Genomic DNA, 25354 nt, shown 5'->3' with positions numbered 1-25354 from the left:
AGGATAGGCTTGGATCGGATGGGATGTGCTTGGATGGGATGGGTTAGGCTAGGATTGGCTTGGATGGGTTGGTATTGGCTAGAATGGGCAGCTGGTATTGGCTAGGCTGTGCTTCACTGGGATAAGATGAGCTTGAAGTGTGATGCGAATGTATAGAAGTTAAAGTAAGACGTGACAAGAAATAAACACATATAGGCATACAAATAAATTAATGATTTTATTTTCCAATGTTTAATATATATAAAACATACATGAAAGTCAATGTATTAGATAGAAAACCTAACGACAGTTACAACATCATGAAAGAACAATACAAATTATGCCCCTAGCCTCCCCCCACATAGAGAGAAAAGATAGCGACGAAAGCGAGTTGAAATATAGCAATAAATAAGGAAAAAGACGGATCGGACACAAACGTTTCTCTCTTAAAGTGGAACTTAACATTGAAACAAGTTTAATCAATATGATCAAGCAATAATGATTCGACAAATTTTTACTTTTAAGTTTATGAAATAGGCTCAATTTCCGGAAATTTCTTGGACTGGCCGATAGCAGGTAAGGCAACATACTGTATATACTATTATCGGCAGGGGACTATGGAAGTTAAATAATTCCCTTTTGAAGGACGCATGCTGAGACAATTGCTGGTTATCTATGTACAACCACCCTCCCCCCCCATTGTCCCGATACTGGGTTAACTCTTCCAAGAAACGAAATTCAATTAGTTATAGTAATCATCAACTCTTTTTCGAGACTTCGCTAATGAATATACAGGTTGAAACTATTTCGGATGCGTCCTATAAAAAGAAAGTAGAAAAAAAATAACGAAGAGAATTGCCTCTCTTAAGTGAATTGCAACGTTTAGAAAGAAAGAGAAATGAAAGCTTCGAATATAAAAGGTTTATCGATGATTTGCAAAGTGAACTAGAGATGATTCAGGAGAATAGACTCCAGGGTACCATGATAAGGTCACATTTGTAGTGGGTAGAAGAGGGAGAACCCCCCCCCCCCCATAACCTTGAAAAACGAAATCAAGCTAGTAGGGTTATTGGTCATTTAATTAATGATATGATTGAAGATGTTTGGGATGACAAAAAAAAATCCAGTGAGAAGTGTACGAGTTTTATCGATGATTGCACAGCTTTAAGGACTTCCAAGATGAAGGCTTGTCTAGGAAGTGCTCTCATAATGTACCAGAGTTATCTGTAAGTGGTTCCACAGCCTTAAAAGTTTCTATAGGTTAAAGTGAAGTATATGAATGTTTTAAGAAAATGGAAAATAATAAATCTCCTGGACTTGAAGGGTTCACGGTATAGAGTTTTATAACATTTTGTGTTGCTGAAAGACAGGTCAATTTTTGGTGCGTTCATTATGGTTTCGATAACTCTTTATCAATAACCCAGAGGTATGGCGGGATCACTCTCACTGCGAAGGGTGATATACCTAGGAATTAACTAAACAATTGGAAACCAATTTCTCTTCTTAATGTAACCTACAACATAGCTTCTTCGCGTATCGCAAATCCCATTAAAACTGTACTTCCTTCTTTTATTGCGGAAAATCAGAGTGGTTTCCTTCTAGGTCGCTATATTGGCGACTGTAAACGTAAGATAGACGATGTTTAAGTTAAGTCACATTAGCATGTGACGACTTCGTGACAAAGATTAACTCCTTACTCTTTGGATTTGTTTGGCGCCATCAACCTGATCAGTGTATGTCGTAATCAGATAATCCAAGAGGGTGGTCTTAAAATGGTCGACTTTGTTAGTTATTGTCAGTGACGTACATGGCAGGGGGGGGGGGGGAGGTCCGCCATGGGTACCATTCAGGGGGCTGCCATGCCTCAGACCCAAATTAATATTTAGACCCCTCCCACAGGACGGCATCCCCTGTACGGGGTGACAAAATGTCACCTACAAGAGCAGGGTACAATTTAGTCTCATGTCTCATAACAGTGACCTCTTCACAATCAATGAATTTGGGAATAGATATCAGGTTCCTACAGACTTTTTAAAAATAATATTATGGCATTGTAAAGTCCATATAAGTAATCGTGGCCAAATTTACTTCGGAATATACGTGAGGGTGCATTCCGACGGACCAGTTCATTTATGTTGCCTTAAACCTTTTTAAATGTAGAACTTTGTTGGTTCCAATATCGGCTACTTCATACGATGATTCACACAAAATACTAATAATACTCTATAAATTGTGGTAAATTCAAACGTATGTAACTTTTGTCTCCTTAATGTGCGAACCATTCAGTGTATCACTTCTATATTTATCGGAAGCCAGCCCTGCGTACCTTCCAACTATTTCCGGTGCAGGTGCAGGTGTTAGACTGAAGGTTTGGCAGGTTGTGCTCAACGTGCAGCTATAGAAACATTTGACGTGAGAGCGCCATTTCATAAGGTATCACTATATAACCATACGTACCATAACAATAACTAACAATGCCTACTAGCATATGCCAACTTGCAATTCGAAAGACAATAAAGACAGAATAAAAGATTTCAAAAACTTATATCTAGACTTATATCAAAACAAGTTTTAAGCACTGATATTAAAACGTTTCCTTGCAATAAATACGAACATCTTATTTGGAAAGAAATGGTATCAACTTATGTTGAAAGACGCAAAAAGTAAAACAATACTTAAACTTAAATATCCAACCTCACGCCGGCGCTGTTATAGCCCCCCCCGTCCCCTACATACACACAAAAACCCTCCCCTCCCGTCCACCTGTTTCAACGAACACCCTTCTTGTTGAATATTCATACAAACAAAGTTTTCACGCAATAATAGTAAAATTTAAAGTAAACCGAAAATAACTTATATAAAAGCAAATAATATAAAACCATATAAAAATTAATTACATGAAAATGGTCTTAACAAAAAAACCGTGCGCCACTTTCGAATGTATGTTAATGATACTTTATAAGCTAATAGGTTATCAGAATACCCGCAACACCTCCCCGCTTCCCCAAAACGGTACAGCATGTAATTTAAAATTCCTTGCGACTGATTTAGGGAGGGACAGAATATCTTCATTTCCGCAGACTTTCTCTGAAGCATTTCTGTCCCGACTGCATCTTTTACCTCAGACTGATGGTGGAGTTGGAGGACACGCCTCCCCCTCCACACCCCGCCTTGCGCGTACCCCTGCCACAGTCGACCTGCCAGTTCTGTATGATGTATGTTCATGCAGGCATTCCCCATAACATACTGATAGTTATAGTTGACAATGTTTGGTTTAACATGTTTACTAATAAACACCTGTTTTCGTCATTAACTATATGACAACGCTGACTTTAACATCTCATTTGGACTTAATGTTCGCGCTATGTGAATCAGGTGTCCAATATTGTTCTTGTGACACCCTTACAGCGGTCACATTGCGCTGTATAGTTACCATGGTAATATGTATGTATTTTAGATCCTCCTGCAAGCACGAACTCATCATTGGCCTATCAAAGCCGAAAGCTGTCCGAAGTCAGTCTCTAATATTCATATTTAACGTCAATGATTATGAATTGTCAATTGTCAAAAACTCTGTAACTGGACGACATACATTAATCTGGGAGTGACTCAAACTCGGGACCTTATGTTTGAAAGGCACTGGCGTTAACCACTGAGCTAACACTCCTTCATATATGAGTTACACTACAAAGAGTTACAACACTACAATATAAATTTTCACTACGACGTTACAATATTGATTTGAGCTTAATACCACCGCATAGAAGTCTAGTTTTTACTCTTTTTTTCACGATTTTCGAGCATGCCGCATAATATATTAAACGAAGCGATTGCCATTACAACGGGAAATTTACATTTCAGTCAAACACCACTGATCGGCGACTACGTAGTTTGTGCTTACCTTTGTCATAACTTCAACTTGAACTGACTTGGCAACTAAAGGTACAATAAATGTGTCACAAATGCGTGACGGATTAAATGTTGATGATGATTGGGTTAGGTACATCCCTACCCCCCCCTCCCGCCCCTTTTTCATCTACCTTTCTCCTCTTCCTCGCTGTATTTCTTCAAGTCACCGAGTTTTGGCAAAAGTCTGATCTGTTTGATATCGAAATAAATCCGCAGTGATCGCCATGGAAACCCGTCTGAACTAAAGTCCACATGGAAGCCAATTTATCGCTACGTCTGCATGGACGTTTGGAATTTATATCATCATAACCAGCTCGAACCATATTTTTCGTGCTTGATCCAAGTATAACATTTAACCGTTTCTGAAACCCACATACAGTTTAGCGTTCCCGTTCAAATAAATTCCTTTGTATATGTTGGTAGTGGTGTTAACCTTAACTTGTTTATTACCTCCTCAGCTTTTCCAATATCGCGATGGATTTTCTCCGTCAATTCCGCGTCGAAAGGATCAAAGCCTAGTGATTTGTGTGGCCGATGAAAATTAGACTTACCAGAATTTCGCTTAGTGCATTCAATTCTTGCATTATCTACTGGAAAGTTTAAAAATCTGACAATTTGTCTTAAAGATTGTGTAACATCTTTTTGCAATGTTTCATAGTATATAAGTAATATATCAGAGGCGTTATAGCTTGTCAGGACTGTCTCAATAGTACCGTACCACCGACTAGAGGCTGATTTACCGAATCGAGTCCAATCTGTGGGATTAAAGAGAATTAGTACCAAGATTAATAGATATTTTTAATATAATAGATTTAAATAATATTAAAAATGTTAAAGGTTATCAGTATTGTCCCCAAATATGCTACAAATTTAAAAAAAAATGTCACTCATACATGCTTAAACTTGTACAACATTTGAATTTCAGTGGTTAAGAGGTTGCTATATTATAGGAATAATTTGGAGTGTGGAAGCATTTGTATAGCATTCCCAAATCTGAAGCCAATATTGACAACGTATATATATATATATATATATATATATATATATATATATATTAATGCAATGGAGGTAAACGACAAAGGCAAATGAATATATATAAATGAAAATCGTAATGAGTTGGAAAATCAAGAACAGTGAAAAAAACTTTCAGCCTCCACCGGGATTCGAACCACGGGCCTCCCGCTCTGTACGCGGACACCCTAACCACTAGGCTATGGACGCTGATTGTATGTCCAGAGGTTCGAAACCGGTAAGGAAGATCGTAATTCCACTGTAGGCGTTTGTCACCTGTATCGAACAATACTAGTTCTGCTTTTGGTGACATATTTTGCCTTACTCTAGAGATCAAACATGATGCTAACCAACTCGAAAATCATTTGTGATTCCTAAAGCCGGATCTCGAAAGAGATACTTTGAACAGACTTTATGTTAATGCAATGGAGGTAAACGACAAAGGCGAATGAATATATATAAATGAAAATCGTAATGAGTTGGAAAATCAAGAACAGTGAAAAAACTTTCAGCCTCCACCGGGATTCGAACCACAAGGCTATGGACGCTGATTGTATGTCCAGAGGTTCGAAACCGGTAAGGAAGATCGTAATTCCACTGTAGGCGTATATATATATATATATATATATATATAATATATAAATATATATATATATATATTTATATATCTATATATATAAATATATATATATATATATATATCTATATATATATATATATATATATATATATATATATAAACATATAATATAATATATTGCAGGAAATCATCCACAAAATGTTATTAAAATAAAACAAGGCTAAGCAAAAAATTATCAGACTAGCACAAAACTGAAGTCCGCAATGAAGGAATCATTTTCATCGATTGAACTAGAAAACTCACTGTATATATATATATATGTATATATATATATATATATATATATATATATATATATATATATATATATATATATATATATATATATATATATATACATATATATATATATATATATATATATATATAAATATATATAAATATATATATATAGGAATCATTTTCATCAATTGAACTAGAAAACTCACTGTCTGTCTTGAATAAGCTGGGATCAGCGAAGCCCACGTGACTTTTGTTCACCCCACGATTGAACTCAGACAGGATGGCATTAAATGGATTCCGTATCAAAAGGATAGCCTTGGTATAGTTGAATTTGTTGACTCTATGAAAGTAATGTGTCTTTGTAACTACTGTTGTACCTGCGTCAGCTTCTTCTCTTTCTCCAAGAAAACCTAAAGTAACCAAACAGTCAATAGTGACAATCAATTAGTCAATGAACCAATCAATCAATCAATCGATTCAACGTACAGATCGTTTCGATTCGAATAATTCAATTCAGTTTAACTTGATTCACTTCTATGGCGTCAAAGGTTACACTATGGTCGATGTGTCGATGTACACAGACGACGTCCACCTCAAGCACAAAGGTAACGAATTTAAATTTTGTGAGCGACTGACGGGGGTTACGGCAATGTTTCGCCAAATTAGCGACAAATTACGTAATATCCAAACTAGTCGACCTCGGTATGCAGCCCCCGGCAGCATCCTCGCACCGACTCGGACTTCAGCTTCCGTCCGTACTACCCCACTCGTGCCCTTCACGCTTCTCCCCTAGAAGAAGCTTATAAGTAGGCTTACATGCCTCGACCCGATTACACGTCTCACTTTCACCTTCAATAATTTCCACGATACAACATAAGAAACAGGCGCGTAGCCAAGGGGGGGGGGGGCGAAGTGGGCAGCCGCCCCCCCTTGAGCATATTTTTTATATTTTTTGTTAAATGTTTTTATGATATCGCTAGTATTTTCAAAAGAGGAAATGCTTAGATGCAACTTACAAGGCCTGGGAAGTGCCATTTCCAGCGATCTGGGAGGCATTTTCAGCTAAAATTTTCTTGTACGCTTCGCGCAAACATGGTGGCGCTACGCTTAGATAGTTTGCAATGCCGAATCTACAGTTTCGCCCCTCCCTTGGCAAATTCCTGGCTACGCGCCTGATAAGAAACCAATACCACCATAGCTCATTAGTTTCTCAACTTTAAGAAATAACCGCTATGATCATCCACTATTGAGTACCGATCTTGCTTTAAACTTGGACACATAAGGTAGCATACGCCCTTTAAAAGCCAAATTGACTTACACACTAAATCCCAAAAGTAATGTGGTCTCTGAGTCTTAAATAGAAGTTCTCGCTAGCTAAACTCTACCTGGATAGCTGACAAGTTGGCTTTTTATGGCACCATCAATTTTCCGTACCATGACCGCGCAGAGTTATTGCTATTAGAGCCTGAAGTTTTCGTCACTTGTAAACAAACCGCTTCACTCAGTAGTAAACAATTTTCGTATGCTGCCCCTGGGAGGCCTAAATGGGTCTAAAATTGCCTCTATTGACCCAATTTTTTCACCACATGTACTTCCATTCATGTTCTTCCACATGCAAGCCACAAAAAAACCAGATCCTGATTGATAACAGGTCAAAAAAGATGTTCTCCTACTGCTTTTTGGCACTTTTCCTGAGATAGGAGAACATTCGGGCGGATTGATATAGACGCTAATAGGAGTATGCACCGTAAAACGAAACTGCAATATCCGTTAGGTAGTTGACCCACAGAAATGTAACACATATAAGCCACTTCCGGCTTGTCGCTTGCAGTAATTTGAAGACAAATAGCTCATCCAAAAGCGTCAACCTACAATGCTATTTTACGTAGAGTCTCCACGTTAGGCACGTTTCGCAGATGTGATATGAGTGGGTTGTGACCTATTTTCCAAGCACCTGCATCACCAACCTATACACAGCAGTAATGGTATGTTGGTTGTTTCATTACTGTGAGGTACATCCCTTCAGTTACCGCGAAAGAAACTTAAACTGCCATACATATGTGCAATAAAATGTTTAACCTCAACATGACTTTGCAGTGTATATTAGTTTTTATCATTCACTGAGGATTTGTCTAAGGTGACTATATGGCTCCATTTGAATATCAACCCCCTCCTCAGCAGTCCGATAGCCAGGCAGTGCCCAGGGGGCATGCCCCCTCCACTTTCAGACTAGTGTTCTCCCACATCCACCCCCTTAATATACCTATATCCAATTTACAAGACACATGCAGTAAGTATGAAATGGAAGACACCAAGGCAGTATGGTTTGAAACTTATGTAGTCGTCTCAATAGACTATAGTACTTGCTATATAGACCTCCTGAATGGATTGATACGTTTCTGAATTGTGTAAAACACCTGTTAGTAAAGTTAGACATATTCCCATAACTGGTGACTTCAATATAAGTCTTATTCATGACAAAAACATGAAATAAATATATTTGTGCTTGAAGCAAATGGTGATAAAACCAACAAGCATTGATTGATCACGTGAATAACAGAAGTCGATTACAGTACATTATTATTCCCGAGGTCAACCTAAGTTAGTAACTATCTAATTTATTTTACATGGCAAAATAGTGTTAGAGAGTTAGGGGCAATTTGGATAGAATATTAAAGGATACAAATCGCGAGAAAGCTCTAGAATATTAGGGCATGCTTTCAATAATATTTTCATGAAACATGCTTTTAGAAAAAAAACAGGGCAAAGCGTCAATGTCAGCCACTGTGTTTCTTAATCAGGATATAAAACATATGCTATGGAAATGAAAGATAAGTAAAAAGGTACATCGATGTCTTATTGCTACTGGAGTAACAAAGATATTCACCTAATGAGCCCTGCCAAGCAAAACTGCTAAATGCATGGATAATATCAAACAATGCATTTCACCTAAGCTTCCCTGTAACAACTTATCTACAGCTTGTGTATAAGAGGGATTTGTAATTAAATACCTACAGGAATTGGACATTTAATAAAGTCACTGGACTAGCTGAAATACGTTCCCTAGCTGAAATACGTCCCTTTTATTGAAAGTTAGCGCAAGGGAAATTTTTTCTCGGTATAACACATATTCTAAATACAAGTTTACATAGCAACAACTTTCCAACACGTTGGAAAATAGCAACTTGCGATTTTTAAAATTTTTACTTGTAATATTCATCTTCGGAGGATTCTTTCTAAATGCATATATAATCCATATATAGCGATGAATACAATGTAAATAGCAATACTATGAAATATGACACAAATTGCGATGTATATGTAAAATTATTACGTAAAACTTAATATAATGTAGTTATCAAAGCGACAAAGACTGCTATATCAGGACATACACTTATTCTTGTAATTAGCTGAACGGACTAAACACCCCCAAAGCGTCAGTGCTCAAATGAACTTACCTCCTTTGTAAAGGATCAAATCGTGGTACAAACTTCCTGTGAATATACCTGTGGCGCGTTCGATAAGATATCGCGTCCAGGTATTTCCAGATCCTGGGAAACTTACTAAGGCTACTAACGGTAAGCTGCCTTGTGGAGCCAGTTCGATTGACATGCAGGCCTCTGAAAAACGATGTAAACAAAACAGTAATGACAGCGACCCATTTGTTCCAGCAAAAATGGTGTCTATTTTTTAGAAACATGGACAAAATATGTGTTATTATTCACAAGACTTCAGCTGTGGCAACTACGCTCAGATTATGCCTGATAACCCTTCGAAAGTTTAAAGATAATCAGTATTGACCTCAAATTGTAGCCTGCTAAACAATTGCTAAAAACTTTGAAAGTTATTTTTGTTCGGACATTGATTAGTGTTAAGTTTCAGAATTCATGTTTCAGTCTGTCTGTGAGAAAGTATACTTGATGAAGATACTTGAAAAGATGAAGCATGGGTGGCCATGCCTTTGTAGCTACCTTCACGGGGTCGACACTGATAGCGTTTAACCTTTCCAGGCCTAAAAGTGAATTGAGATGAAATATCTGTCTATTTTAATCAAGTACCTACCATTCTGATTTTCATCGTCTGGAACTGCCCTTTTGGACTTATCGTCATCTAAGTTAGGATTTCCCACTTCCGGTTGACCAACAGATTGGGTCTGGCGCACAGGTTTCTGTTGGTTGTTAATGGTTTGTTGATTTGGAGGTTGGTTCTGGTTTGCAACTGGTTCTTTATTGGGAACTTGTTGTTGATTACTTGGTTGTTGAATTGCCGGATTTGTCTGAGACGAAGCCTGTTTTTGATTTTCTGTCTGTGCTTGCTGGTTGTCAGGTTGTCGCTGCTTTGCAGTTTGTTGTTGATTAACAATCAACTGTTGAGTTCTGGATTGTTGTTGTTGACTTGCAGGAGGTTTTTGTTGAGCAAGAGGTTGCTGGTTAACAGGCGGTTGCTGGTTAACAAGCGGTTGCTGGTTAGCAGGCGATTGCTGGTTAACAGGCGGTTGCTGGTTAGTAGGCAGTTGCTGATTAGCAGGCGGTTGCTGGTTAGCAGACGGTTGCTGGTTAGCAGGCGGTTGCTGGTTAGCAGGCAGTTGCTGATTAGCAGGTGGTTGCTGGTTAGCAGGCGGTTGCTGGTTAGCAGGCGGTTGCTGGTTAGCAGGCAGTTGCTGGTTAGCAGGTGGTTGCTGGTTAGCAGGCGGTTGCAGGTTAACAGGCGGTTGCTGGTTAACAGGCGGTTGCTGGTTAGCAGGCGGTTGAGGGTTAGCAGGCAGTTGCTGGTTGACAGGTGGTTGCTGGTTAGCAGGCGGTTGCTGGTTAACAGGCGGTTGCTGGTTAACAGGCCGTTGCTGGTTAGCAGGCGGTTGAGGGTTAGCAGGCGGTTGAGGGTTAGCAACGGGTTCTTGATTAGAAGGTACTGGTTGTTTCTTATTTTGCTGTTTCGTTTCACTCTGCTGTAGCTGACTTGTAGAAGGCTGCTGGTTAACAGCTGGAAGTTGTTTGTCAACTGAAGGCTGCTTGTTAGTGGGTTGCTTTGGGCTTCCAACTTGTGGCTGCGGCAAGGCTTGCTGTGGGTCACCCGCTCGTGTCTGATCTGCAGGAGCTAGTTGTTTCTGATTTAAGGGTTGCTGTTCTTTCCCGTTTAGTTGCTGATTTGCAGGTGGCTGTGGAAGGATGGGTTGCTGCTGATATTCAGGTTGTTGCTGATCTACATTACCAGATGGTAGCTGATTCATGGTTTGTTGTGGTTTAACATTTTGTGGCTGATTTGCAGCCGGTTGCTGGTTAGGGATTGGTTGTTTTAGCGGCTGTTGTTGGTTCCGAGTCAGTTGCTGATTTGCGGGTGGTTGTTGATTTATGGATTGCTGCTGGTTGCCAGTTTGTTTGGGATTTTCAAGTGGTTGTTGGTTCGTAAGCAGTTGACTTGCCTGGTTATTTGCGGATTGCACCTTTGACAACAATTTATTATTTGAAACTTGCTCTAGTTTGGCGGTTTGCTGTTGATTGGAAAGTTGGCTGTTAGGTTGCTGTTGCTGTTGTTTGTTAATACTTTGGGGCGCATTCTTTTCGTTTGGAATTTGCTGCTTGCCCACCATACTTTGCTGATTTTGAGATTGTTTTGATGATGGATCTTCTACAGAAGGTTGTTGTATAACTTTTGGTGATTGATTAGTTTTCACAGTTTCCATATTCTTTCTTTGTTCTTGGTTAACGAGAGGTTGTTTATTGTTGAACGGTTGTGCATCTAGACGCGGTCCATTAGCTGAGGGTGATTGCTCAGCACGAGTCTCTTGATTCGGTGGTTTGATTACCTCGGGAGTTTCTATTTTGGAAGGCCGTTGCTGCTGGCTGACTTCCTGTAGTTCGTTTGGCTGATGAATTACTTCAGGTTTAGGATCCACATAGGGTTGGTTTTCTTTGGAAGTTTGGAAGTTCTCAACTGGTTGTTGGTTGACCACTGGTTGTTTTTTTTCTACATCAGAATTTACCTGCACGGTTCTTTGGTTACTATCTGGCTTCTCTTCATCCGTTTGATCCAGAATTTGAGGATCCGAATTTTCCACAAGATTATAATATGATGACGATTGACCAAACTGGAGAAAGTTTTCTAGACGTGCCACATTATTTTCTATGGACGATTCGGAATAATCGTAAAAATTATCTCTGTGCAAAGGATAATTTTCTAACACGTTTATCGCTTTATCGCTGATGACATCTGTTTCCATTAATTTTCGGACACCCTTTTGGACTGCCGAGCTGTAACGTTCGTATACTTTGGCCCTTTTGGCATTCTGGTCAATTGAAGAAGAAACAAACAGCGTTCCTATGGTGACAGTACAAACTACAATGCCGTACATGAAAGGCAGTCGAGTTGACCTTTCAATGATACCCATGATATATAGTATCCTAAACAGATGCCAAAATGAGCCGATGCCTTATTCCCTTATCGACTAGAGTACGTTCCGTGAATTGAGGGAAGTCCTCCTGAATTATAATTCGATGGTAATATTTCCTGATGCAGGCCCAAGTGTTGATGTTCTGGTAACAAAACAAAGACAATCAATTAACTGGGATGATTCAGCTGGTTATTCAAAAGCGAAAGGTATAAACATCCTGATCGCAATGTCATGTATGAGCAGCATTGTCGCTTATTACACATCGAGCGTACGTTATAGAGCATACATGTTATACGACATGTCAAACTTGAAAATACATATGCGCAGATGGTAACAAAATTGGGCCGAATGGTTGGATGGTGACTTGATAAAATTATCTTTTCACTCTTTTTTGGGACGTGGGGAGGTTGGGGCGGGGGGTGATCAGACATTCCAAATGATCGACAGTTGGGCATCGAGGAGTGCTAGATCGGTTAGTTAAATGGGTCCTTTCCCCGTTCTTACCCGGCCCTTTATCCACGAAAATGTGTTGGGTAGTACCAAAATCCAAGCAGCTGCTTCACTGAACTCTAAAAACAGTTGGAAGTTAAGTTACAGTTATTTTAAGTAAACTCTCCCAATTAGTTTATAAAAATTCCTACTTTGGTGTTCACATATGGGTTAAGTACAATCAACGTTCCCGATTCCCGAATCATAGCTAAATTGTTTAGGGAAGTCGAGTATTTGCCAACAAAAAAGATCACAAACGGTTTCGGTGAGATTCGGATCAGGGCTATACTGATGTACACAATTTGTGAAGCAAGTGAGCACATACGCATAGGCTTGTGATTCTAGCTTATAGCTTCTCTTCATTAGGCTGTGATGGTATTCCAGACTAGTTATATGCCTAGGCATAGTCTCATTTGGTTATTCTTGCTATTTAAGAGTGAATGGTTTGGGTTTGCGTAAGCCTGTATAAGTAGGCTAACTATTATCATTGCACTACTGTATGTCAAACCAGACGTAGGTCTTACTCATGAGTTCTATAACTTTGTTGCATTGTTTATGTAGTTAAATCAAAATAGAGATTATCACATTGTTTTCCATCCCTTCAAACAGTTTGTGCTTCTGTATCTTTATTGCTTGTGTTTGATGGATGCCATCTTTAAAACTGAAAATAAAAACGGTGTCCTATCTACCTGACTGAAGCCTACTACTGCGAAACTTTTTTTAAAACATTGAAAAGTATGTTTTCAAGTGGATCATATTACTTTGCCAATATCACATGGTAATGCTGCAGAAGTAATATGCATACATAATCCCAATTTTGATAAGTTGATGATAAGTTGATTATTGAACAAAATGTCTGCAGGCAACTCAATAAATGTGTGTTGAAACTTTTATTGGGACTGCAAACTTTTTGGGTTTTGTGGTTTTTGACTAAAGTTTGTTAGAATTTAAGCTGATATAGTGGTTAAGCTTTGCTGCATATTTGTATGATTGTTGTTATCATTTCATTTGTTCTTATTAACAGACTGTAACAAATGTATAAATGTGTTGTGGAAAAATCAATGCCAGAAGTGGACCCCAGCCATTCGTGTTAATCCTCTTGGATCTATAGCAAACAACGCTTGTAATGTCGGATAGACTATACTACTAAAGGTGCCATCCCTGCAATACCTACTCTAAGCTGCCTTATGATTAATGGACAAGAACTTCCAGGAAGATTGCCTACCCAGTTATAGCCTCATTTGCATTTTTGCAACACATAGTTACTGTGACGGAAATTAACACTATGTATTACTCATCTTTCCAGAACAGCTGTTTTTAGTGTTGAGCCTTTTGCTTGTATAATACCATATTTCTTCAATTTTGAAACGTTTAAAGTGAAAATACACTATTCTTCGATCAGAATTGTGTTTTTGATTCTCTTTCTCTTCTGCTGATAAATGTACGACTTTCTAGCACATTTGGGTCCAACTAATAGCCTATACTGAGAAGAATAAAACTAACAGACTAATTATGTCAACAGATGATATACACGATCGACATATCATGTAAATATATACATATACACACACACACACACATATATATATATATGTATATGTATATATATATATATATATACAAACATGTATATATATATATATATATATATATATATATATATAGATATATATATATATATAGATATATATATATATATATACATGAAGTGTGAATAAACAACGCCCCCGCGATACAGGTCATATATACCAGTTTTATATGCAGTGGCCTTGGGGTAGTTGGGCAGACTCCCATGTAGGAGGGGACGGTGTGGTGGGAATTCTGAGGTTGTTGTAATAACGACTCTTCCCTTTTTTTAACGAGTTTGAAGGGAGGTGGGGGATGGGTGGTGGTGGTGTATGTTCCCAACCCACCCTTTATCCGATCCGCATCTGATACGGACTGATACATTTGTTCCCACACTACAAGCACCGGCAGTCATTTACACCCGTTCTTGAACTGCCATAAAGAGAGCGGACCTTGTCAATAGTATATAGCCCGGTGAATATATTTTCACTACGGTAAATATAACTATACCATGGTTGTGTAGAACACATGCAGAAAAAGGCCACCCTGCTGGCTGAACCTGTGATTGGTAAAATGTATGGACACATGCTAAATGTTGTAGCTTAATTACGCGATATGTATGTGAACATAATTACGCAGCTTCTAAAACCACCTTGTCCACGTCACCGTCAAATTGTGCCATTTACTAACGACATCACGTATACGAGTCAAAACCGTACCATTAAACCTATATATAGCCTAATAAACTTGTTCATCACAACGTAGAATACTTAAAAAAAGAAAGATGTCTAATTCATGTGTATAGTTTATGACTTCTATCATTCAGATATGTAAATATTGAGACTTCATGCAGTAAACCATTTATATATACTCCTACTGCAAGTATAATGTACCCTACACTACGCATTTAAGTTGGTTCCACAAAAAGATCTACCTTACCGGTAATTATATTTTCCATATAAAGAGCCACAACTCGGAGGTATTGACTGCACCTGAGGCGAAATTCTTCCACTATTGTAAGAATGACACAGTCTTGCGCTGAAAAAACCTTGGAAATCTCTTCACAAAGTCTTAGTAAACATTATCCTCATACACTCACAGTCACCGCAAACTCCATCTTACAAAATAAACTAACCAGTATTCACTTGAGCTTGCCACCATCGTGTAACTTCATGCAAGCTTTCTATACAAATAACATGGATGCTCATTTTTGCCACGCAGCCATGAATACAACGCTGTTTCCAGACCGCTTATCTTTTGCTATGACCTCTGGACAATTTCCGAAGAACTGTGGATCAAGTGGCTAATATAGACATAAGGGATTGATACTACGGGAAGTGGTATAGCTGCATACTTCTTGTTTGCCTCGAAAACTGTCATTTACTTCAAGTTAACTTTTTGTTGAATAGCAACAGAGAGGAAATGTGCGTTAGGCTATGGCTAGGCCTATACGATAATTTAAAGATTTGTATGATCTTAAGGCTGTTGCAAATGTGGTATTGTTGTAAACTTCAGATGAAGTAGGCCTACTTGGTAAATTAAAGTTTTTAGAAAAGGATGAACATAGTGTAGGCTATTCGTGTTATGGATTCGTTAAATCCTCTAATAAGCCTGGCGTACGTGTGCCAGCTATTGTGATTGATTTCACTGATCAGTAAATTTAACAAATATGCTAGTGTTTGTTCTTGATGACAGGGACGTCTCTAGAGGGGGGTGTGGGTGGGGGTATCTCACCCCCCCAATCTTGGTAAAACTGACGATAGTTGGTAAATTGGAGTGCGACAGTCGGAATTTCCGACTGTCCGAACTCTAATTTGCCTTGGCCTATTCATATTTTTCTGTGATTGAGAATGACCTAAAACTTGAAAAATTTCGGTCAAAATTGACCTTTAAACAGTCATATTTACCACGTTTTCCTTGCCACTTTGAGAAATTGTGTATCTCGCGATCCTTATACTCCACCATACAAAACTTCGTATGATATTGAATACTATATAAAAAAAAACTACCGTACAACGTACGCCAACTTCAATTCGGTTTATGTATGTACTAATTTTGCTTAAAATAACCAAAAATGTTTATAATAAGCTATTTACCGGTCTCTGCACGCCCCCGTCGTCTATTATGAAGTGGCAAGCTATGAATTTTCCAGTGAAAATAGTTTGGAGTAAGATTTTTAGGCTGCCTTATACGGCTGTTAATGACCCCAAAGTATCATATTTACAATTGCGTTTTCTACATCGTATTTTAGGCATAAATAGCTTGCTTTATAAAAATGAAAATGGTTAATTCTCCACTTTGTTCATTTTGCAAGAATGCCGATGAAACGCTTATACATTTGTTTTATAATTGTAGTCACATTGAGCGATTCTGGGAGGCAGTGAATTCAAATTGCATTAAAATTAATTATACTTTTAATTTGACCAACATTTGTTTTGGTGATTTTGGTGATATAGATAATCCTGTGAACTTTTTAATTTTGCATGCTAAAAAGTACATTTATACTTGTAGGTTGAATAACAAAATCCCACATGTGCACGAATTTTATTTTAAGTTTCGCTTTCAACTTGACCTGCACTATTTCATTTCTAAGCAAAACAACAATTTGTGTAACCTTAACGACTTCTATGATTTCTTTATGTAAGCTTCTTATGTAAGTCTTTTTGCTGATTCTTTTGTATTATGTGTTACGGTATTGTAAATAAATACAGTGGAAAAAAATGTACTAATTTTGCTATTGGGTGAATTTACCCTGTTCACTAGCTTCTAGTAAGTTCAGTATAAATTAAGGAAGTAGCCAGGGGGGGGGGGGGGAGCAGTGGGAGCAACTGCTCCCCTTTCAGTGTCGAATAAATGTTAAAAACTGTTGGGTTTTTTTTGCATGGTATTTTGTCAGTGCTCTTTTGATCTTGTTACTCGTCAGCTCCGTTAACTCGAGTATAATCGTATAACATTCAGGCCTACTGATTCAGCTACTTAGTTTGGCAGATGCAATTAGCTAAATTTAGCATATAGCCTATTACCAGCCTACAGTTGGCCACTGCGTAATAACATACATATAGCCTACCTAACCGCACTCGATGAAGAGTCACGAACCGTATGCACAACGACAACGTGCGTTCTCATCCTTTATGATTCGTCATAAGTTGTTGCACGAACAGCATGTTATGAAGCTAAGCTAGCAATCGTACGTGATACGCGCTTCCTATAAATAATTATTACACTGCTAAATATGAAAGTTAATATTGTCCATCAGTTAAGTTCGTCAAATGTATTAAAGTCCAGACATTGGACAATAAACAAGAATCATCCTACTGGAAAAATTGTAAAAGAGCACTATGTTTGTCTTTCTGATATAATATGTAAAAGAACATGTAAAAGAATAATTCAAACCGGAAACAAAATATGCCGATAATATGATATCATATGATTATGATGAAACTGGCAAAACATTGCACCAGATCGCACCTAAGACCCTTCAATTGTACAAACATTTGACACCCCCTCCCCTTAGACCCCTCCCCCATATCAAAATGTGCTCCCCCACCGTTAAAACTTCTGGATGCGACGCTGGTATATATATTGTCTCTATGGTATACAATTAACACACTCAATGGTAATTCACTATGTCATCGAATAATAAGTTTGTGAAGTGGGTACAAATGTATCGAAAAAAAGTTCGGAACAAAAGTGCAGTCGCGATACTAGATGGGGGTGTCTGACTGGGGTTGGGGGGGGGGTTACAAGACAGCAGTCGGACTTTTCTGGCTTCAAAACCCATCCAGTTGGAATTTTAGCCACTACACCCCCTCCCCCCCCCCCCCCCAAATCATCAGGCCTTATAGCGTATACGTCCCTGCCTGATGAAAGTCTTATTCACAGCCCTGTGGTCACTAGACCGTATTATTCCATACTGTTGGTGGGGTTCTGCCATAACAGATAGCCAATACCCTTTGTTCACACTTAGTACAAAAGGTAAGCAATATTGACGATGACGTTCTCGCTATAGTGTTAATTGACAATGCCATATTTGTCAAGTATGCATTGTGTATATGCTAGCAAGCGTGTTACGTGGTCCCACGTAACAGCGATATAGAGGAGTTGTGTAGGCGTACACAGTACTACTTGTAAGGCATATACATTATTATCAACAGCATATGATACTTACAATGTATGAAAAGGCCTAACCCGTATAGGTTACTTGCATTATCATACTTGTAAAAGTACTGTAACCGATCCAAGTGAAGATTAAGTTCTTTCTTCCTCACGGTTAGATATGAGTATATGATTCCAACCTATGGTAAGTACAATGTACATGTTATCAAAGCTGACGTACGTTTTCTTGCTATTTGTCGAATTTAACGTACATGATATGATATAGGCCTATATTATACTATATTTTATTATACTATATATAATATAATATATATACAATATATACTATAATATAATTTATAGGCCAGTGGTTAACGCCGGTGCATTTCAATCATAATAGTCCCGAGTTCGAGTCACTCTAAGATTAATGTATGTCGTCCAGTTACAGAGTTGTTGACATTTGACAATTCATAATCATGGACGTTAAATATGAATCTAAGAGATTGACTTCGGTCAGCTTGCGGATTTGATAAGCCAATGATGGCTTCTTCGCGAGTTCCTGTTTGCAGGAGGATCTAAAATACATACATACATATTGATTGGTTGATTGCTATAGGCCTATATGCCGTTGTGTATATTCTTGGCACATAATGTGTAAAACATAGCAATGTACTCAGTGATCATTGTTTTTTTTTTCCTTTGGGGGGGGGGCGGGAACATAGGTCCAACTGATCATGATTATTCTTTAGTAAATGTCAGATTCGGCTAATAGCTGTTACAATGTACGTCTGTTATGTTTTGTTGCTTTGCTGTTCGGCACCTCGGACCAAGCGGCGCACCGGTTCCGAACTACGGTTCCTTTATAGAGAGAGTTGCAACAACTCGAATTTGGACGCCATTTTGATTCCATTTGCTGGTCGTCCGGCTTACTCGGTACCGTACACTTAGATGTAAAGACTAAGTGATTGTTACGTGCTTAGTTTCATAGCCATAACATCAAGTATGATGATAAATGAATGGACGAGGATTTAGTTAACAATTTCAGTACTAGCCTATGGGGTGTCAGGGACGGTGGAGAGGAGGGTGTGCCCACTTCCTGTTTAAACGTACCTCTATAAAGGAACTTCCGTTAACCGGTAGACCAATGCGCTCTTGGACCTAGTATAGAAACTCAAACATACCATATATATAGGCCCATTCTTAAATTAGTGCAACTTCTTGATTTTTTAACGGACAACAAAATGTCCTATATCTGGATCATGTTGCTAATGTAGGCCTACCTGGTCTTTACATTATGAAACTGACGAATGCAAAATAAAAGTAAACTAAGCCTTATGGCGTTATGAGTTGGTGAGGTCATTGAAAATATTGTTATTTACATTTTTCGTTATTCTTACAGAAGCTTGTTAACACGTCAACGTAACAGTAGAGTTACTGTTAGCATGAAGATTTAGCTTACGGATGAGATGTGGTCGTATAGTCTTGATTAGCTACTTGGTGGTAGGATTGTTGAAAGTCTTTCCTTGGTGTCTTTATTCGTCTACATTCTGAACTTACATCCTGGCCAGATGCGTGGAAAACACAGATCTCACTTCTGATTGCTATCACAGCTCGAAATTATTGCGACGAAATGTAGCAGATCATGGTCAAGATTAACATCTACACCTATCGTTGTCCAGGCATAACTATATTGTTTTCGATATGAAATATAATCCGCACATGCTGCATTTACACCCGTGATCATATGCTTTGAATGTATAATTTCAAACTGATGACCGGTAAGCCTAACATGATGATCCAATGACAAGTACATAGCCTACACTAAGGATGACAGTTGTGACAGGCTCCATCAGTGTCTTCGACGAAGAGAGACGTAGTTACTACCGCTTCTAGACTTAACATTGTGATCTGCTCTAAATAAAATGCCCAACATATGATTGCTTGTAGATTCACAATCCTGCATCATGACGTATTATAGCATACGTTCTGGTTTGAAATACCTGGTTCTGGTAGGCTTCGTTAGTGTCCTTGTTGTGAATATTGTAATTTCATTGGTATACACGAATCTGTCGTCCAAAATCTTATCACTAATCGATGTAAGAACAGTTTGGGAATGTACCAACCAGAAAAGTGATTATTTTATAGCTGGAAAGTGTAACAACTGGACCAAGCAGCAGGAAACGGCAGAATACAAAGAAACAGGTGGGATATGGTGTACGTTTATAAATCATTAATAAAATGGCGGTATTTGATGTTTGTATACGTTGATTTCGAACCCAGAAATATTACAGCTTCACCTCCAGACTTAATTGCTACTATAGGTATGCTTGAAGACTAGTATTGAGTGGGAGAAGGACATAGCCAGGAGATTTTATATGTTTTCTTCTCTTAACATGAAACCTCACATGTCACTTCTATTGCGATTTGGTATATGTCGTACAAGTTCAGTTCGATAATTGCAATAAAGGTTATACAAAATTCTACTCAATGTGGTGTGTGAAATGACGCAATCCTATGACCAGGAGCGTCGATTTATCTTCATGATCAGAGATGGAGCGGGTGAAGGAAATCATGTCGTTCATTTTTTCCTTTTTCTTTCCTTTTTCTTTTTCTGTTTAATTATGGTAACTTTTATGTGTGACGTCTTTTTTCGTCCATAGAATATTTATCGAGATCAGTTTGTTTGGACGCTAAGTTTATGCCAGAGGGGAGCATGCCCTACATTTTACTGATCAGCTTCCCCGGGTCCGGGAACACATGGGTGAGGTACCTCATCGAACGAGCCACTGGCATTTACACGGGCAGTGTAGGAAATGACCCAACGCTGCACGAAGGAGGTAGAGATTATCATATTCCTTCTTCTATGTAAACTCTTTAGAGAGTCAATTACTAAATTTCAATCAAAATATGACGACACAAGCCATACAATATTCTCATGCAAATAAGTTTTGATGTCACATCAATAAATATATAATTGCATTATAAGTGAGTTATAGAACAATATATATTGATCCCGATTATTCTTTGAATCACGTAATCTATAATGACTCGTTAGTTATTTGCCTGCAGGTCTTTGCATAGAAAAAAATCCTTTTTTTTATATCTACAAAGGTTTTCTTGGACAATTATTGCCAGCGAGAAGTGGTCAGGTGATAATTGTGAAGGCTCACGAGGTTGACACTAGGGAAAAATTGGATGGACTTGTGCTTCTGATTCGCAACCCTTATGACGCCATCGTATCAGATTTCAATAGAAAATACACCAAAGGGAACCACACAGGACTGGTACCTGTACAACGGTTTAAGACCAAAGGTAAGAAGTTTGGTAGAAACAGCTTCTTTGCTACCTGTTACCAGAACCCTTTAATTATACACCCCGCCAGAACAAAGAAATGATGGGTTGAAAAGGAGTGGTTAGTAACAGGGTGGTCACCAGGGCTTTATTTAAGTTCACTTATATTGGGTGCAAGCCAAGGGCGAGTCCACCTATATAGGTAGAGCGTCTGGGTCACATCTGGGTTCAATACCTCTCGAGTCCGAGCCAGGTTCGAGTGCATAGGGCAGTGGCGTGAGCAAAGGGGGAGGGGAGGGCGTGTGGGGGGGGAGGGAGTCCCTCACCTCCGATCGTCAGTCGGAGGAAATGGTTGAGTCGGAGGATTTTTGCATTCTGCCTGGGGCATACAAGTTACTTATACGCAAAATCTTGCGTTTAGGGCTACTTCTCTAGACCTAATTTATATCCTAAATATGCACCATTTGACGTCTATTTTTGTTTTCGTTGGGAGGACCTCCATTTTCTTTATTGGAGACGACTTTGATGACCCAGAGAAACATCCCTCCATTATAACATCATTCATTCACCTCTGGCCCTCCCATTAAAGTTCAGGCCCCTAACCTAATCAGTCGGGGAAATTAATTTATCAGCATCTCCTTCTTAATAGAATACTTCAATCACATCTGGCCCTCCCATAAAGATTCGGGTCGCTACCTAAATCGTTCAGGGGAATTTGGGGTTTATTATTATTTATTAGCACAATGTTGCGTTTAAAGCTACTTATATAGACCTAAATGTTTGCCTCAGAGTGCACCATTTGATGTTTAAAACTTGTAACGAGGTCGGCTACAATGACCTAGTTTACTTGTACTACACAATTGTATAGTTAAAATGATGAAAATGATAACACCATTTTGCATTTAATCCCCTTACCGAAACAAAATTCCTGGACTTTCCTGGCTCGCCTTTGCCCCCTACCTTTAGAGCCCTTCCCAGGACGGACTACAGCCAACAATATAGCCCCCCGGTCCCCTTCAAGAAAATGGATCTCTGGCCACGGGCTAGGTTGGGGCATCAACACTGAATGAAAAGTTTCAATATAGAGTTGTGTCTATCAAACTCATAATCATCCGAGATATTTCAATGACTATATAGATGAAGCATACAGGGAGGTGTTATGTATTTAAGTTTCACTAGAGTTGTTTCTATCAAACTCATAATCATCCGAGATATTTCAATGACTATATAGATGGAGCATACAAGGAGGTGTTATGTATTTGAGTTTCACTATAGAGCTGTTTCTATCAAACTCACTAATACTAATCCGAGATATTTCAATGACTATATAGATGAAACATACATGAAGGTGTTATGTATTTTGAGGTTCACTGTAGAGCTGTTTCTACCAAACTCACTAATACTAATCCGAGATATTTCAATGACTATATAGATGAAACATACATGAAGGTGTTATGTATTTTGAGGTTCACTGTAGAGCTGTTTCTACCAAACTCACTAATACTAATCCGAGATATTTCAATGACTATATAGATGAAGCATACAGGGAGGTGTTATGTATTTAAGTTTCACTATAGAGCTGTTTCTATCAAACTCACTAATACTAATCCGAGATATTTCAATGACTATATAGATGAAACATACATGAAGGTGTTATGTATTTTGAGGTTCACTGTAGAGCTGTTTCTACCAAACTCACTAATACTAATCCGAGATATTTCAATGACTATATAGATGAAACATACATGAAGGTGTTATGTATTTTGAGGTTCACTGTAGAGCTGTTTCTACCAAACTCACTAATACTAATCCGAGATATTTCAATGACTATATAGATGAAGCATACAGGGAGGTGTTATGTATTTAAGTTTCACTAGAGTTGTTTCTATCAAACTCATAATCATCCGAGATATTTCAATGATTATATAGATGAAACATACAGGGAGGTGTTATGTATTTTGAGTTTCACAATAGAGCTGTTTCTATCAAACTCACTAATACTAATCCGAGATATTTCAATGACTATATAGATGAAACATACATGAAGGTGTTATGTATTTTGAGGTTCACTGTAGAGCTGTTTCTACCAAACTCACTAATACTAATCCGAGATATTTCAATGACTATATAGATGAAACATACATGAAGGTGTTATGTATTTTGAGGTTCACTGTAGAGCTGTTTCTACCAAACTCACTAATACTAATCCGAGATATTTCAATGACTATATAGATGAAGCATACAGGGAGGTGTTATGTATTTAAGTTTCACTAGAGTTGTTTCTACCAAAATCATAATCATCCGAGATATTTCAATGATTATATAGATGAAACATACAGAGAGGTGTTATGTATTTTGAGTTTCACAATAGAGCTGTTTCTATCAAACTCACGCATCCGAGATATGTCCGTGATTATATAGATAAAACATGCAGTGAGGTGTTATGGGCCCTGATTAAAGTATGGTATATATGCATAAAATTTGATTATATTGCTCCTGACTGGGTAGTAAAGGCCATCGGTATTGGATCCAAGTTTTAAGCACGTTAACAATCGGTAGAAATAGCACAAAAAGGTTTTTTTTATAGGAATTCTGATCCTCTGATCCATAATTTTTACCAGCCATCAAAGTGTTACTGCATGTAAAAGACAATTCAATGTCTTAGGGTGTGTTTAACTATACATATAGAGTGGCAGGAAAGAGGCTTGTTGTAATATGAGAATGGATGACCATCATCTGACATCCCGGCATATTTGGGAGCAATACTGATATGACCTTTAAGAAATGTTCATACTTCTGACATATGATATAGCCTCCACACCCACACCTAACCCCACACCCACCCCTACCCACCCCGCAGTCCCTTTGCTTTTTCATGCAGTATTACAATGTTGCTTTTGTTTGGAGGAGAGGAAGTTCTAACAAAGTAACGATTTGGATATAGCTTGAAAAATCTGTGATGACTAAATTTCCCAATAGCATATTTTACGTACTTTGTGTCTTTTAGTTAGCACCTTCAATTTTCCAGTTATTGTATCTTTTCCCCATCTTTTTTTTCAGATTGGAGAAGTTTCGTTGAATCAAGAAGCAAACAATGGGGGACATTAATTGGAGATTGTTTAAACGCGAGAACAAAGAACATACATATTATATATTACGAAGATTTAAAGGAAGCTTTATCCGAAGAATTAAAGGGACTTGTTGACTTTCTCGGTCTTTCTTTGGACGTTGACAGATTGAAATGCGCGATAAATGTTAGCGAGGGGAAATACCATAGACCTCAGCGAACTTTGCCCTTTGACCCCTTTACCAAGAAAATGAGATGGCAGCTGAACCGAGAAATTAACAGAGTGAGGGAGTTGTTTATCAATCATCGTCTCCCTGTTCTAAAGACATATCAAAGAAATTCGAACTAATCAACATTATATGCGCGAATTGCAATCTATTTTCATATTCAATGGGAGAAAAAACAAACTGATAACAAACTGCTTTATCTATCCTGCCAATAAACAAGCCTGTGTAATGTGTTAAATCTATATCAAAAGCTCACCTCAATAGTCTGTTTCCTGACTCGAGATGGGTGATTTGAATTTAACCTGTTTTGAATGGCTAAAGCCTCAAATACTCCAGACAGCCCGGAACGTTGGATTGGATTACATGAAGTTCAATAGTAGAACACATAAGAAATACATTCCTATAAACGATACAATCACAATTAAACTCGGCAGCCAAGAACATTTCCTATATGGATATATGCGAGCGGT

General features: G+C 38.2%; 2 protein-coding genes across 3 annotated transcripts; one reads left to right on the top strand and one right to left on the bottom strand.

Moving 5' to 3' along the window:
* Window positions 1-204: 204 nt before the first annotated feature.
* Window positions 205-25280, bottom strand: LOC139971862 (uncharacterized). 2 transcript variants are annotated; one of them, XM_071978644.1, is made up of 5 exons: window positions 25141-25280; window positions 9824-12291; window positions 9220-9381; window positions 5968-6171; window positions 205-4643 (listed from the first exon to the last, which is right to left on the bottom strand). In XM_071978644.1, exons 2-5 carry the CDS (start codon window positions 12144-12146, stop codon window positions 4282-4284), a joined length of 3051 nt encoding a protein of 1016 aa, XP_071834745.1. In that variant the 5' UTR covers window positions 12147-12291; window positions 25141-25280; the 3' UTR covers window positions 205-4281. The 2 variants fall into 2 exon arrangements, with proteins under 2 accessions (XP_071834745.1, XP_071834744.1); XM_071978643.1 differs by lacking the exon at window positions 25141-25280 and adding an exon at window positions 15144-15481.
* On the top strand, window positions 18285-25147 carry LOC139971879 (sialate:O-sulfotransferase 2-like). The gene is made up of 5 exons (XM_071978675.1): window positions 18285-18504; window positions 19699-20501; window positions 20960-21136; window positions 21411-21611; window positions 24651-25147. The coding sequence occupies exons 2-5, from the start codon at window positions 20264-20266 to the stop codon at window positions 25004-25006; spliced, it is 972 nt and encodes a 323-aa protein (XP_071834776.1). The 5' UTR covers window positions 18285-18504; window positions 19699-20263; the 3' UTR covers window positions 25007-25147.
* Window positions 25281-25354: the final 74 nt, after the last annotated feature.

The sequence above is a fragment of the Apostichopus japonicus genome, chromosome 8 (assembly GCF_037975245.1).
Source record: "Apostichopus japonicus isolate 1M-3 chromosome 8, ASM3797524v1, whole genome shotgun sequence".
Taxonomy (NCBI): domain Eukaryota; kingdom Metazoa; phylum Echinodermata; class Holothuroidea; order Aspidochirotida; family Stichopodidae; genus Apostichopus; species Apostichopus japonicus.
Note: the sequence above shows the minus strand (reverse complement) of the source record. Positions and strands in the feature narration are given on the sequence as shown.

Coding starts and splice junctions, on each gene's coding strand:
- LOC139971862 (XM_071978644.1), bottom strand. CDS start 12,146: ATGGGTATCATTGAAAGGTCAACTCGACTGCCTTTCATGTACGGCATT. Junction 9,382..9,823: donor AGACGATGAAAATCAGAATG/GTAGGTACTTGA, acceptor ATCGTTTTTCAG/AGGCCTGCATGTCAATCGAA. Junction 4,644..5,967: donor CAGCTTATTCAAGACAGACA/GTGAGTTTTCTA, acceptor TTAATCCCACAG/ATTGGACTCGATTCGGTAAA.
- LOC139971879 (XM_071978675.1), top strand. CDS start 20,264: ATGACGTATTATAGCATACGTTCTGGTTTGAAATACCTGGTTCTGGTA. Junction 20,502..20,959: donor GGCAGAATACAAAGAAACAG/GTGGGATATGGT, acceptor TTTCGTCCATAG/AATATTTATCGAGATCAGTT. Junction 21,612..24,650: donor ACAACGGTTTAAGACCAAAG/GTAAGAAGTTTG, acceptor CTTTTTTTTCAG/ATTGGAGAAGTTTCGTTGAA.